At 42.4% G+C, this 13143-nt stretch overlaps 1 protein-coding gene across 1 annotated transcript; it reads right to left on the bottom strand.

Moving 5' to 3' along the window:
• Positions 1-1271: 1271 nt before the first annotated feature.
• Positions 1272-12963, bottom strand: LOC124372455. Its single transcript, XM_046830857.1, has 2 exons — positions 11623-12963; positions 1272-5156 (listed from the first exon to the last, which is right to left on the bottom strand). Exon 2 carries the CDS (start codon positions 4559-4561, stop codon positions 3347-3349), a length of 1215 nt encoding a protein of 404 aa, XP_046686813.1. The 5' UTR covers positions 4562-5156; positions 11623-12963; the 3' UTR covers positions 1272-3346.
• Positions 12964-13143: the final 180 nt, after the last annotated feature.

The raw sequence follows: 13143 nt of genomic DNA, 5'->3' as shown, positions 1-13143 counted from the left end.
ACTTATTGCAGAGTCTACACTCCGAGTCCTCATTTCGTAAACCTAGAGTGTTTAGGTGTTTCCTGAAGTGGCCGTGTCCAGTGATCAAGGCAATCACTTGCTTAACCCGATCCCTCCCCAGCCCCATCAGCCATCTGGTGAATCCGGAGCTAGAATCGGCAAGCAGTCTTTTGCCGAGTGCTTGTCCTTGGTGACTCTGCCACCGCAAGCGGTGTGTCTTCCTGGACCATTTGTTTATACTTTGATAAGCGGCTGACTTGCTTATACCACAACTCGGTTCTGGACCGGTGTATGGCATGCTTGCTCCGCTTTTGGCAAGCCTGTCGGCGCATTCGTTGCCACCTATGCCTGTGTGGCCCGGTACCCAACCAAGACGCACACAGTTGCGTGATCCAAGCTTGCAGAGAGTGTTAAAGCACTCCCACACAAGCTTGGATGAAATGCTGTTGGAGTCAAGAGCTTTAAGAGCTGCCTGACTGTCTGACATTATACAGATGTTCATTTCCTGGTACCTTCTGGTGAGGCCTAGGTTGGCACAGGCTAGGATACCATAGATTTCGGCTTGAAATATGGAGCAGTTCCGACCCAAACTGCCGCTAAGGGCAGTTCTAGGGGATTGACTAAACACTCCATATCCAGTTCTACCCTTAATAAGCGAGCCATCCGTGTACCAGACAAAGCTCTTTCTTATTGTTGGGATGTTATCTTGCGATTTCCACTCATCTCTGGAGTAGAAGTCAACAGAGAATGGCTTATTGAATACGAACTCCGTTCTCATTGTGTCGGAGACCATTTCGAGAATAGCGCTTGGGTTTACAGCTTCAGTGATGGCGCCATGGCTCGCGTTAGACGCGCCATTCCTCCACAAGCCAGCAACCATCAGCTGATAAGCTGACTTACGCGCTTCAGCTTTTATATGAACATCAAGAGGTAGAAGTCCTAAAGCCACCTCGCGGGTCGCTGAGGGACTGCTCCTGAATGCTCCGGTTACAAAGATTGTGCCAAGCCTTTGTAAGCTTTCAAGCTTGGCTTTGGCAGTTACCTGATTCACCTTTGTCCACCAGACTAATGAACCATAAGTGATTTGAGGCCTTACAACTGCTTTGTAAAGCCATAGTGCTATATGGGGTTTTACGCCCCATGAGATTCCTGCAAGTCTCCTGGACGTCATGAGCGCCCACTTTGCTTTGTGCAGGATATTATTAAGATGATCATTCCACGTAAGCTTATGGTCTAGAGTCAGTCCTAAATATTTGACTGTCTTTGACCACTCCAGCTGAGTGGATGCGAGTTTCAGCCTAGAAAGAGACTCTAGGTTCTTTTTTCTAGTGAATGGTACAACTACTGTCTTAGAGGGATTTACTTTCAGTCCCTCTCCCTGACACCAGTTGTGTATACCAACATCTTACATCTAACTTAACTTAACTAACGAGCCGCAGAACATCTGGAATCAGATTTCTCAGGGGCAATTTGGAAAACTATGTTGTACTTTATTGTTACACCTTCATTAGCGCGAATCGACTATCTCTTCAGCCAACATATTAAAATTTGAGATTACATAAAATAATATTTAATATAAAATAAGAAAACGCAATCCGGGTCCTCTCTTATTATTATACTATGACAATCTCATTGATGACTTATTTCTCTTAACCAATATAGATATCCACCAAAAACGAAATACATAATATACCCTACATATCAAGCTTCTAAAAGGATACTTAAATAAATACCTTCTAATTCTATCAGGGTTTTTGACACGCTTGAAGACTTCTGAAACCACCATTATATTTATAACCTAAACTTATATTCTAAATCTTATATGGACCTATAAGCATTCATTCTCGTACGTAGCGAGAGTACAGTTTAAAGGGAGTTTACCTGTAACAATATGTAACAGGCGGTTTCAAGAACCTTCAATTTATGTGTATGGGATGACTTGAGGGCAGGATCTAAGTCCCTTGATGGTTAATTAAAGTTTGATTAAAATTTATAATTTGGCACTGAAATTCTAAATTCTAATAATTAGTTAGTGTCTCATAAAAGGAATAAATTGTTCAGTACCGGTATAATTAGAACGCTACTAGCTTGGTTTGGTTAAGCCGCACACAAGCGTTCACTTGGAGTCGCCGTAGGTCAGTCACTCCTCGCGCGTGTCAAGTCCCCAGTTCAGATTGTAGGTCACCGCTATCAGCTGGATACTACGTCAGCAACAACCCCGCGCGGTGGAACCTACAGTACACTGTGTCAAGCCTCTACAGCCTAATCTATGCATATCTAGTTTAAATTAAATATCATGCTTATAACAATGCTCTTACATTTTACAAACTTGACAAAGTACACGATCTTTACACGATAAATTTACAAAATTTACTTTCTAAGAACTCATTCAGAAACAAACTCGGTATTCTTTTGGATCTCTCAATATTAACATGCTTAACTCAACTGGACTTAATTTACTATAATAAAACACTTATAACAAGGTCAAGACAGGTCTGGTAATTTTAATTCAGCTGTCTTGCTGATGGGGTCCGGAATGTCCCTCCAGCAAGGCATTTAACACTCACTTTCTCGTGATCATCCGCGAAATTAGTTTCTTACCCTTTTTTTATCGGGTTCGCTTCTAGACACCCTCAGTCCAGTCTTGTGGAGTCGAAAGGATAGGGTATTAGGGTTGGGGGTTGGCCATACCTTCCTGGGGATATCAGATGCGACCTCGTTCGTCAAATATTATCTTTATCATTATTTGCCCCCCTTTTGTTACTGTCCAAAAATCTAACTTTTCAAATTAATGTGGAACCAAATAGAAAATCCTCCATTACCAGCCTTTACTTGTATTTTGCACATGGAATAGCGCTATTATAATTCAAAATTACTACTAATATTATTAATGATTAATATTACAACCACGTTACAACCAATATAACTGAACTAAACTCATCCACAGTTCCCGAGTTCATTCAGTACGTCTTTACACATACTACTACTCAAACTTCACAGTTTTCCAACTCTTGTGAGAATCTTGTCATCTCAATGACATATGCAGGGCGTCCCCCGCCGCTCTTCTCCTGGTGCGCGGTTCGGTCTTGGCACAATATCCTTTGCTTCTATTTAGTTTAATCCCGTATATGTTAATTAAAAATTCGTTTTGTCCACTCTGTCTCTCGTTAGGTTAGCTTACTCACGACACTCCTGGTATCCAAGTCTATGGTTCACCAGCGGTAGTTACTTCTGGGGCTGCAGTCCCCATTTCGTCAGTTGTCTGGGCTCCACCACCCATCTCAACATCAGGCATCGCCGCCTCGCTCATCGCCAGCACACTGGTCAGAGTCGCTGCTTTCCTCTCTCATATACGGAGTCTGGAGCTCTGGCACCAGGTGGCAAGTCTCGTCCAGTGTCTATAAAACACACACAGCAGGATCAGGCTCAAAACAATACAGGTTCCTATCACTGCTACAACTGACATTTTCTGCACCCTGCGCCTATAGTCATGGTGGGACCGCAAATGAAAAAGAGCCCATTCTAGGGGATATTCCCTAACACCCACGGAACCCAGCTCATCGTCCAGGCCCTTCAGGACCTCTAGAGTGGCGTTCACATCAACAGTGATAAGATTCGTCTCATCGTCAGAGAACATCGATTTCAGTTCTGGGATCACCATTCTCCCTAACTGTCCCACATGAGTACTGCTGCCGTATATACGGGCAGGCACTTTGAACTCATCCGTGATAACATCACATTTGTACGATTCCGTAATTATTCCAACGCCACTCATCAGCAGGGAAGTCACGTTTATTCTACCGTTGCTCTCATAACAATTTAGGGTTACTCGGTGTGGTTCGGAGGTGCTGTACACCCAGTGGTTGGGTGTCTTCAATAGTACAGGGGATCTTAATCCAGTTATTAACTTTCGTGCACAGCAAGAGGGCATTTTTCCGATAAACAGCTCGGACACACAGCTCGGTCGTTTGGCCACACTCATCAGAACATGCTCCAACGGACACACAATGAGTCGCCCGTTTAGGCATTCTTTACTGAATTTTGTCTCATCATACAAAGTATATTGCAATCTATCTTTACTAACCAGAAAATTTTGTCTTGTCATATCCCACTGGGACCATTTTTTGAGTGTGTGGTCGTATATCGGATAAGTGTAAACATTGTATACCTGAAACAATTTATCGTCGCTTTTTAGCGGCAACTGCAGCAGAACCCTGAGGGGTTGCTCCATTACATAGCTACGGGCAATGACAACCGAATAATACTCATGCATATTTTCCAGCTTTACTGGCAAATGCAATTTAGCCGGGGTGGGTACAACCTTTTCTACTTCCTGCAGAATCTTTAGAAACTCCAGCGGCGAAAGTAAGTCACTGCTTAACTTTCTCCCTTCCAATTTTTCGATTCCATTATAGAACTGATTTATTTGACGAATTGCCTCTAGGACTGTATTCTTGGTTTCTGTAACTGCCGAATTTAATTTCAAATAACAGAACAAATTTTTTAACTGTTGTTGCATTATTTGGTCATTTTTGAAAAGCCTACTAACTGTTTGATGCATTACCGCGTGGTAAGCTTTTACGGTTGATAATATGGAATTTATTGTTTTAGAATGACTCACTAATTCTGACTGAACGTTGGCCAGAATAGTTATTTGTTCCTGACTATTATGGATTATACTGTCAGAAGCTGCATACAGATGTTTTACATCGCTGTTAATTTCTTCCAAATCGCTACTATCTAAGTACCAAAAAGATATCTTAAAACGTGACCGCCCGCGTCCACTAGACCACGTTTGGCACGTCGTCTAGGAAGTAAATTTACTAACTCACTCACTTCCCGTAAATACTCTTTTATATTCTGTTGGATACCGGTGAATTCGTATCTGAAACCTGCCTCGAGTTGAGGTAGTGGGGAATGCATACTTACGTTATCCCTCAAAAGTTGGTCGTAGAATTGGTCCAGATACTCTTTTACCTCTACCACCAGACCACTCAGATTTTGGCCTTGTACTTGAAGTTCTGTTAGGTTGTACCTCAATGATATCTTCCAGTGGCTATCCGTCAAGAGGACCTCCTGCCCTCCTTCGAAGATTATACCTTGGTGGAAGCAGCTCACCAAACGGCACACTGCCCCCAATACAAACAAAATGATTCCTACAACAGATTTTTCAAAATTACATTCAATTTTTAAATTGTTCCTCTCTCTTCACCCTGGATTCTCCCAAGCGCCCATACACCTTCCACGCCTAGCTAGTGTAATCAAGGAGATATCCTGGCCTCCTTCGGACCCTTTTTGAACTTGTTGGGACGGGTTCCGGTGTCTCTTGTGAGACAGGAAGCTCGTCCTTCTCGACCACGTTTTGTTCATCTACCCATTCATCGACCTCCGTCGTATCGGCAGCCGGCTGAGGGGCCACTGGAGCGCGCCTCAGGCATGGCTTGATACGGTTAACATGGACTGTTACTTCACGTTTTCTGATCTTCAGAACAACGTTCAGTGGAGATAGGACCCTCAAAATCTTGTATGGACCTTTCCACAATTTCGACAGCTTTTTAACCCTGTGACGTCCTACACTCGGTACATGCAACAGGACCATCTGACCTTCATGGTACTCGACTTTATTAGTCTTTTTGTTATACTGACGTTCGTACCGTTTACGAGCAGCACTTTTACGCTTCGCCGCTAGTTCAAAAGTCTCTTTAAGTTTACTCCTCAGGTCCTCCACGTGATTATTATACACATCACTGGCCTCTGTAATGGTCAAATCAGCCTCCATGGGCATCTCCATTTTTCGACCGAATACCATCTCGTACGGGGAGAACCCTGTAGTCTCATGGGCCTGGGAGTTGTAAGCCATCGTCACGTAGGGAATGTACTCATCCCAGTCGGTTTGATGTCTATTAACGAAATGGCTAAGCATACGTGCAATCGTTGAGTGCACTCTTTCCAGTCGCCCATTTGACTGTGGGTGAAACCCAGTAGTTTGAATTTTGCGTATATGTAAGAATTTACAGAGATGACATATTAAATCAGAAGTGAAATTTGCACCCTGATCTGTGATTAGTGATTTTGGGACTCCAAACTTTGTAATCACGCGCTGTACAACTGCTCGCGCTACACTTTCTGCCGTCTGGTCGGGTAGGGGAACGAACTCGCAGTACCTCGTAAAATGGTCCATTACACTCAGAATGTACACATTTCCCGATGCACTAGTAGGCAAAGGGCCCACTATATCTGCAGCAATTACTTCAAATGGAGCCTTCGGCTCGTTGAAGATGGTCCCTAGGGGAGCCTTTGTTTTTCCATAGTCTGTGCGTTGACTACAACTCCTGCAAGTCCTCACATAATCCAAAACGTCTTTAACCATCCCCTTCCACCAGAATTTCTCTTTAACACGTTCTAGGGTTTTTGCTACGCCGGCGTGTCCGGCCGTAGGCAAATCGTGGTTTAATCGAATCACTTCACTAGTTAAATTGATTGGTACCACTAGACTTTTCTTTCCACCATTTACTCGATATAAGATTTTTTCAGGGCTCATCTTGAAACTCTTTGCTTTTCTAAGCTCCTGGCAGTGAGGATCATTATTTTGGCACTCGCGAAGCGTGGCAAGGTCGATCACAGGGAACTCGTCCCTGCGAACCGCTGCGCACATAGCTCTGCTGAGCCCATCAGCATTCGTGTGTTTCTTGCCAGGTTTGTGCTCTACAGTGTAGGTAAACTCTGCTAGTCGCAAAGCCCACCTCATCAACCTACTACTCGGATCTTTTAACGACAGCATCCATTTGAGAGCTGCATGGTCTGTGATGACCTTAAACGGACGACCTAGGAGGTAGCACCTGAAGTACTTGGTACTCCACACTAAACTAAGAAGCTCTAACTCTGTCGTCGAATAATTCTTTTCGGCTGGAAAAAGTGTCCTTGAACAGTATGCGACGGGGTGTTCTTGCCCGTCCACTACCTGGGATAAGACAGCGCCCAGAGCTTGTGTGCTTGCGTCCGTGGATAGAATAAACTGTTTAGTGAAATCTGGGAAAACCAAGACAGGCGCGGAGATCAGCATATGCTTTAGCTCGTCAAAAGCTTTCTGGCATTCTGGTGTCCATATAAATTCACATCCTTGTTTCGTTAAGTCAAACAAAGGCTTGCCAATGGTCGCAAAGCCCGCTATGAATCTCCGGTAATACCCCGCTAGCCCTAGGAATGATCGGACATTTTTTAACAGTTTTCGGCACAGGAAAATCACGCACAGCAGACACTTTGTTCGGGTCTGGCTCCACTCCTCTTTTAGTAATTACATGACCCAGATAATTCACTTCGGCAGCCATGAAATTACATTTACTGAGTTGTACACTGAGATTAGCTTCTCTTAATTTTTCTAAAACCTCCTTAAGCGCTGCCAGGTGAGATGGCATGTCTTTGGAAAATATGATTATATCGTCCAAATACACCAAACACTTTTCACCCTTAAGGCCCATCAGTACCGAGTCCATTAGACGCTGAAATGTAGCCGGGGCGGTACTAAGACCGAAAGGCATACGCTGGTATTCATAATATCCACCAGGCACGTTAAAGGCAGTTTTAGCCCTACTTTCTTCATCAACTTGAATCTGATGGTACCCAGCGCGAAGATCAAGCGCCGTAAACATACAACATCCTCCGAGAGAATCCAATGTTTCGGTGATATTTGGTAGGGGATACACGTCGGGTGTAGTTATAGCATTAACGACACGGTAATCTACACAAAAGCGGTATTTCGGTGTTCCATCTGGAGATTTTTTTGGAACTATCACTACCGGAGAAGCCCACTCACTGTGACTGGGGACTATGACCCCCTTATCCAGCTGATCCTGAATTAATTTATCCAGAACAGCTCTCTGATGGTAAGGTACGCGATATGCTTTCTTATATACAGGCGCTGCGTCTCCGGTGCGTATAACATGCTTTACCGCAGATGTACAGCCTAAGGGTTGGTCGTCACTATGCGAGAATACACTCTTATACTCACGGAGGATAGACTTCACCCGCTCTCTATCTTCGCGCGGAAGGTGGTTTAACTTCGCATCTAAACAGGATTCAAACTCTTCATTGTTAATTTTTTCCACCCTGCCAACCCTAGTGACACGTTCTTTCTGCCCTACTAAAATAATTTCACGTATAATCTGAGCCAATTTAATCTTGCCTTGTTCATTTAGATGTAGCCCATGTTTGGTATACATTGCTCTGGATAATTGTTTCTGGACGCCGTAAAACGCGATGTCTCCCCGTTCTTGTGTTGTTGCTCTCTGAACAAGCTCCTTGACAAGTATGTTTGCATCCTTCAGCTCTTCACTGACATTCACATCGTGTCGGTCAAAGATAGGAAACACAGCTATCCTCGGCCTCCACGTGTCAGGCAAGGAACGGAACGCCTGTTGTAGCGTTAGAGCATAAGTTGCAGACTTGTCAACGTCATTAGTTCCTCCAATTATAACAACTAGGTCATTATCAGTTAACTGTACAATCTCTTTTTGTAAATTAGATACCACATGTTTTAATTTTCCGTTGGGCCTAAACACCACTCGTACTTCAACATCACTCGGTAACCGTTCGGACAATATTTCCTGTAGTCCACGCCCGTGGCTATCAGCCAAAATCAACACCTTGCTTCGGGTTTTCTTTGCCTCATCTAACTCGACAGGATCATCATCCAGTAGGCCTACTTTGATATTTTTTGAAAATAATAATTCCTCCTCGCTGACGTTCACTACTTTAACCCAACAGCGGTTTTTGACTACTTTCGAGAGAGTTCTAGCCAGGTATACACCATGAATTGCGAGCGCTACTGGCTCAATTACAACTTCCCGCCCTTCCAATTCGTTAGTTTTGGCCGAAATCTTGTTTAATTTCACTTGAATACGTTTTTCGCATCGGGGAGGGATTTTAGTATCTTGGCAACAATAAACATAAGACTCTCTTTCGTTTCCACAGTCAAGTTTACGTTGGCGGCTGACAGAGGGTGGGACAGGGGCTGGTTCCATCTCGTGGACAGGTGCCTGTGCCCTCCGCCTCGGATCAGGCACGCTTTCGCCTTTATTTAAACGGTTTAGCCAAATTTCTTTTCCAAACAGTCTCATTACACCTTTTTCAACATCGATTGCTCCAAACCCGTCGTGGAGTATATCACAACCGAGAACAGCTATGTAACCTTTCGGGAGATTACTTACCACATAATCGCCAGGCACTTGCACTCCGGGTTTCAGTGACAACGACACCTTTTGGCGTCCATACACCTTCAGAGTGCGCCCTGAGATACCTCTTAGTATCACATCGGGTTTGACCATTTGGGCAGAAGATGCACCTCGTTTTATGAGGGATACTTGAGCACCGGTGTCTACCAACACCTTGCCTTCACATGCTTCTATACGCCCTATTGCTACTAATTCCTGAGCTAAGTTCTTTACCTCAGGGACCACTCTGACAGATTTTTCGAGCATTCTACAATCTGATTGTTTCGCCTTGGAGACACCTTTAATTGGTTCCCTTACTGGTTGGACCCGGCTGTGGCGACTCGGCTGGGCCCGGTCTCGTTTCCCGCCGTCTGTCCAGAGGAATACCGAGGCTTGTAGGAGCGGCAGTCCCTCCTCACATGCCCTAGTTTGCCACAACCCCAACACTTCAAGCTACCTTGTGACGGTGGAGGTTTTGCGTTGTTTTCACCCCTACATTCTCGCGAAATATGACCCTTCTTATGGCACTTAAAGCAAACAGTCTCGTTGTTCGTTTCTGAACGAAACACGCGTCGTTCAGGGGTGGACCGAGTAACGTCATGGGTTGGCCTTGCTATGTTTTCAATGGCGATAGCTAGTGTTATCGCTTCTCGCAACGAGGTAGGGAGCTTTAGCCTCGTTTGCTCACCAACGTTACCCATCAGACCCCTCACAAACGCATCCAGCGCACGACGGTCAGCTTCCTCTCGGAGAGCTTTGTTGACCTCGTTGTTGTCGGTGACCCGAATTGTTTTTTCATTTAGCACACGGACTCGGTCAGCAAACGCCTCAATGGTTTCGCCTCGCCTTTGTTGTATCACTGATAGTTGCTGGAAGTAGCAGTGACTCGGCGCCTTGTCGCTGAATCTGCCAGTTAAAGAAGACCTAAGGTTGGCGTATGTTGTTAAATTTGATTGGTCTTCTGTCCTGATAAATTGCAAGGCCGCTCCGGTCAGTTTTAATTTCGCTATTCGCAGCTTATCACCCTCGTCCCAGTGACATAAGTCGCTGACATTGTCTATACTTTCAAAGAAATGTGACAATGATTCTGGCCTTTCACCGCTGAAGGATTCGATCGACGTTACTAAGTCGAAACTTTTTCTCGGAGCAGCCGGTTCCGCGGCCCCCCTAATAGTTTGGTTCAGTTCGTCCAGCGTCATCGCTATTGCCTCGCGGCGAGACTGACGAAGCTCAGTCTCCAGAAGCGTAAGGGCTTCCTGGAGTTCCATGTCCGTTCCTCCGAGGCTAACACGGCCTGCCATATCTGCGGTGTCAAATTATTTAAATAAATTGATTTAAAAAAAAAATAATTTATGGTCCGCGCCTCCTTTTATTTAATTCTTAATTAAATGTTGTTAACCCACAGTTATCTGACACAATTGGCCGGTTAGCGTCAAAAATCGAAGATAAAGATCGTCGATAAAAAATTTTCAAAGGCAAGACAGAGTAATTCACAGTATTACTCCAGTTCAATATTATTCACACACAAAAAATACTATTCTCAATCAAGTCTATCTTTGTTTCTCCTTAGATAAACCATTAAAATAACAGTTATTACTGATATTAATTTCCTACTCAATATTTTCAAAGTTCGATTCCCGCCATATGTTATAAAAGTAGAACTACGGCTAAGTGAAACAAATACCCTGGAGTTGGTGACCAGAGCTTAAAGGTATGGCACAAAATGATCGCAAAATTTCATGCAATCTCTTTCTAGTAAATTGATTTAGTATTACTATTTTTTTTTCATGTATTTACGTGCCTCCCTTCAAACACGCTTCCAACTATTCACCCAGCGTACTTAGAATCACTCTTAACTTACTTTAAAGTAATGTTAATTTAGCCCCGAGCAATTTGTTTTGTTAGTAAAAAGTACAACTATAAATATATTCTAAGTTTTTTTTTATCTAGTAAAATTGATTCAGATATGAGACTAGTTAAATTTGAAATATTTCTCAACTGTCAATATAGTTAGCTAATTACGAAATTCCATCAGAATTCTATATCACATTGAATTAGGATACTCCACAAAGTTACAACAATAACAATCTAGATGGCAGTGACGGCCATCTTAATCTACAAGATTACAAGACAAAGGATTTGTATAACACTACTCGTTGTAGTGGAGAGGGGGAACAGACGCTATCTTTAAGCTTTAATAATGGCGGACATCCGTCCTTCTTCAACTCATATATATATTTAAAATTCCAGAATAATTCAGAGAATAGAAATTTTATCTCGAGAGTCGCACTGAATTTGTTTGGTTAAATCAATTAAATAATTACAATAAACTTTTATTTATTTATTTACTTTACGTTACTTGTATGGAACTTGTAAAAGATTGCACCACGTGTTGAAACAATTTGGTACTTACCTTTATCCAAAGACATCTCAAGTTCAGCGCAGATTTCACGATTTCTGACGATTTGTCCCGATTCTTGCACAGGAACCCCACACCTGACACCAATGTAACTCCACTGAACCCGCTTAAAGAATTAATCAGAACTTCCGATGCTTTGACTCAGGTAAAATAACTACTCACGTGGCGATTGGATTTGATTAAATAAGTTTAATTTCGAATTTTTACTCACTAATACAATCGGTCATCAAATTCATGCTATAAAATAATACAAGTAATACTTTAGAAACAAACTAAATTTAGAAGATGATTTTAACCAATGCTACATTAATTACGGAGGTAGAGAGGACGCGGACCGAGATGTTAACTACATATAATTTTGAATGCGACTGACGATCACCGGCTCAGCAGGTCAAGCCGCGGTCATCGCCTCAGCGGCCGTGGCCAATCAAAAAGGACTAGGCCTGTGTGAGAGGCTAGCTAGCCCTGGAGTCAGCAATTTGTATCAGCAGTGCACGAGGCTAGCTGCACAATTCCAGCTCCATAACTTTGTTCTATTTCTATTGCAATAATATTCGATTCCAGTTTCTGGGCTCAAACCTTAAATTACTTAGTTGGTGACGAGTCAAATTAACTATTATTATTTAGAAAATGGATTTCTTTTAAAATGGAAAAATTAGGTGACCAATAAATATATACTATATTGATTCTGAAATCATAGTTAACATATATTTTGTCTGTCGGTAACGATTTACCAACGGGGCATTACACTATGGTCATGTTACACGATTAAAACATATTAGTTAAAAAGGTTTGGCCATAAATAACTGGTCCAAGTATAGACATGGCTAAGAATATATTTGGACCCTTTAAACTCATTAGTAAACATATATACAGTGTTATAGAACCCAAAAGTAGCCATGACACTAAGAATCTTATACCTAATCAAAGACTACTCATTTAGATCAGCCATGACACTATAAAAATTAACGTTTTCTCAGTATATTAGGCAAATGGCTACACATTATAAATAATAACTGAATAAAAATTAGGTAAACTTAAATATGTTAACTCAAGAGTCTGTCATAGATTATTACTAATATTTCAATGCTTGTGACGAAAACAGTCCCAATTAAGCAATGTAAGATTATAATAGTTTCGGTAAGGTAGGATTGTCTATTATGGGGTCTCCTAAGGCCTCAGTTCTAAAAAGACTCAGCTGAGAAAAACAGAAACAGTGCATTGTAGGTCGACAGAAACACTACGCCTTACGGCATTTGCTATACATAATACACACACGCGCGCGCGCGCATGATATTTTTGTTTATATGTATATAAAATCCCAAAATCAAAAGATATAGAATTGTATAAAACGGAAGAAATAAATCATTATTTAAATTATCTAGAAAGAGAAATCTAAATTTATAAAATTTGTTTTTGTTTTTAGCTACATATTTGTTTTTCTACCTTATGGTTTCTGTTTATTTTGTACTACTTTTTTGGCCTGACTGGCACCTAGCAGAAGATCACTTATCC

Source organism: Homalodisca vitripennis, unplaced genomic scaffold, assembly GCF_021130785.1.
Source record: "Homalodisca vitripennis isolate AUS2020 unplaced genomic scaffold, UT_GWSS_2.1 ScUCBcl_3286;HRSCAF=8731, whole genome shotgun sequence".
NCBI lineage: Eukaryota > Metazoa > Arthropoda > Insecta > Hemiptera > Cicadellidae > Homalodisca > Homalodisca vitripennis.
Note: the sequence above shows the minus strand (reverse complement) of the source record. Positions and strands in the feature narration are given on the sequence as shown.

Excerpts from the sequence above, each read along its gene's own strand:
- LOC124372455 (XM_046830857.1), bottom strand. The coding sequence starts at position 4,561 with ATGCATCAAACAGTTAGTAGGCTTTTCAAAAATGACCAAATAATGCAA.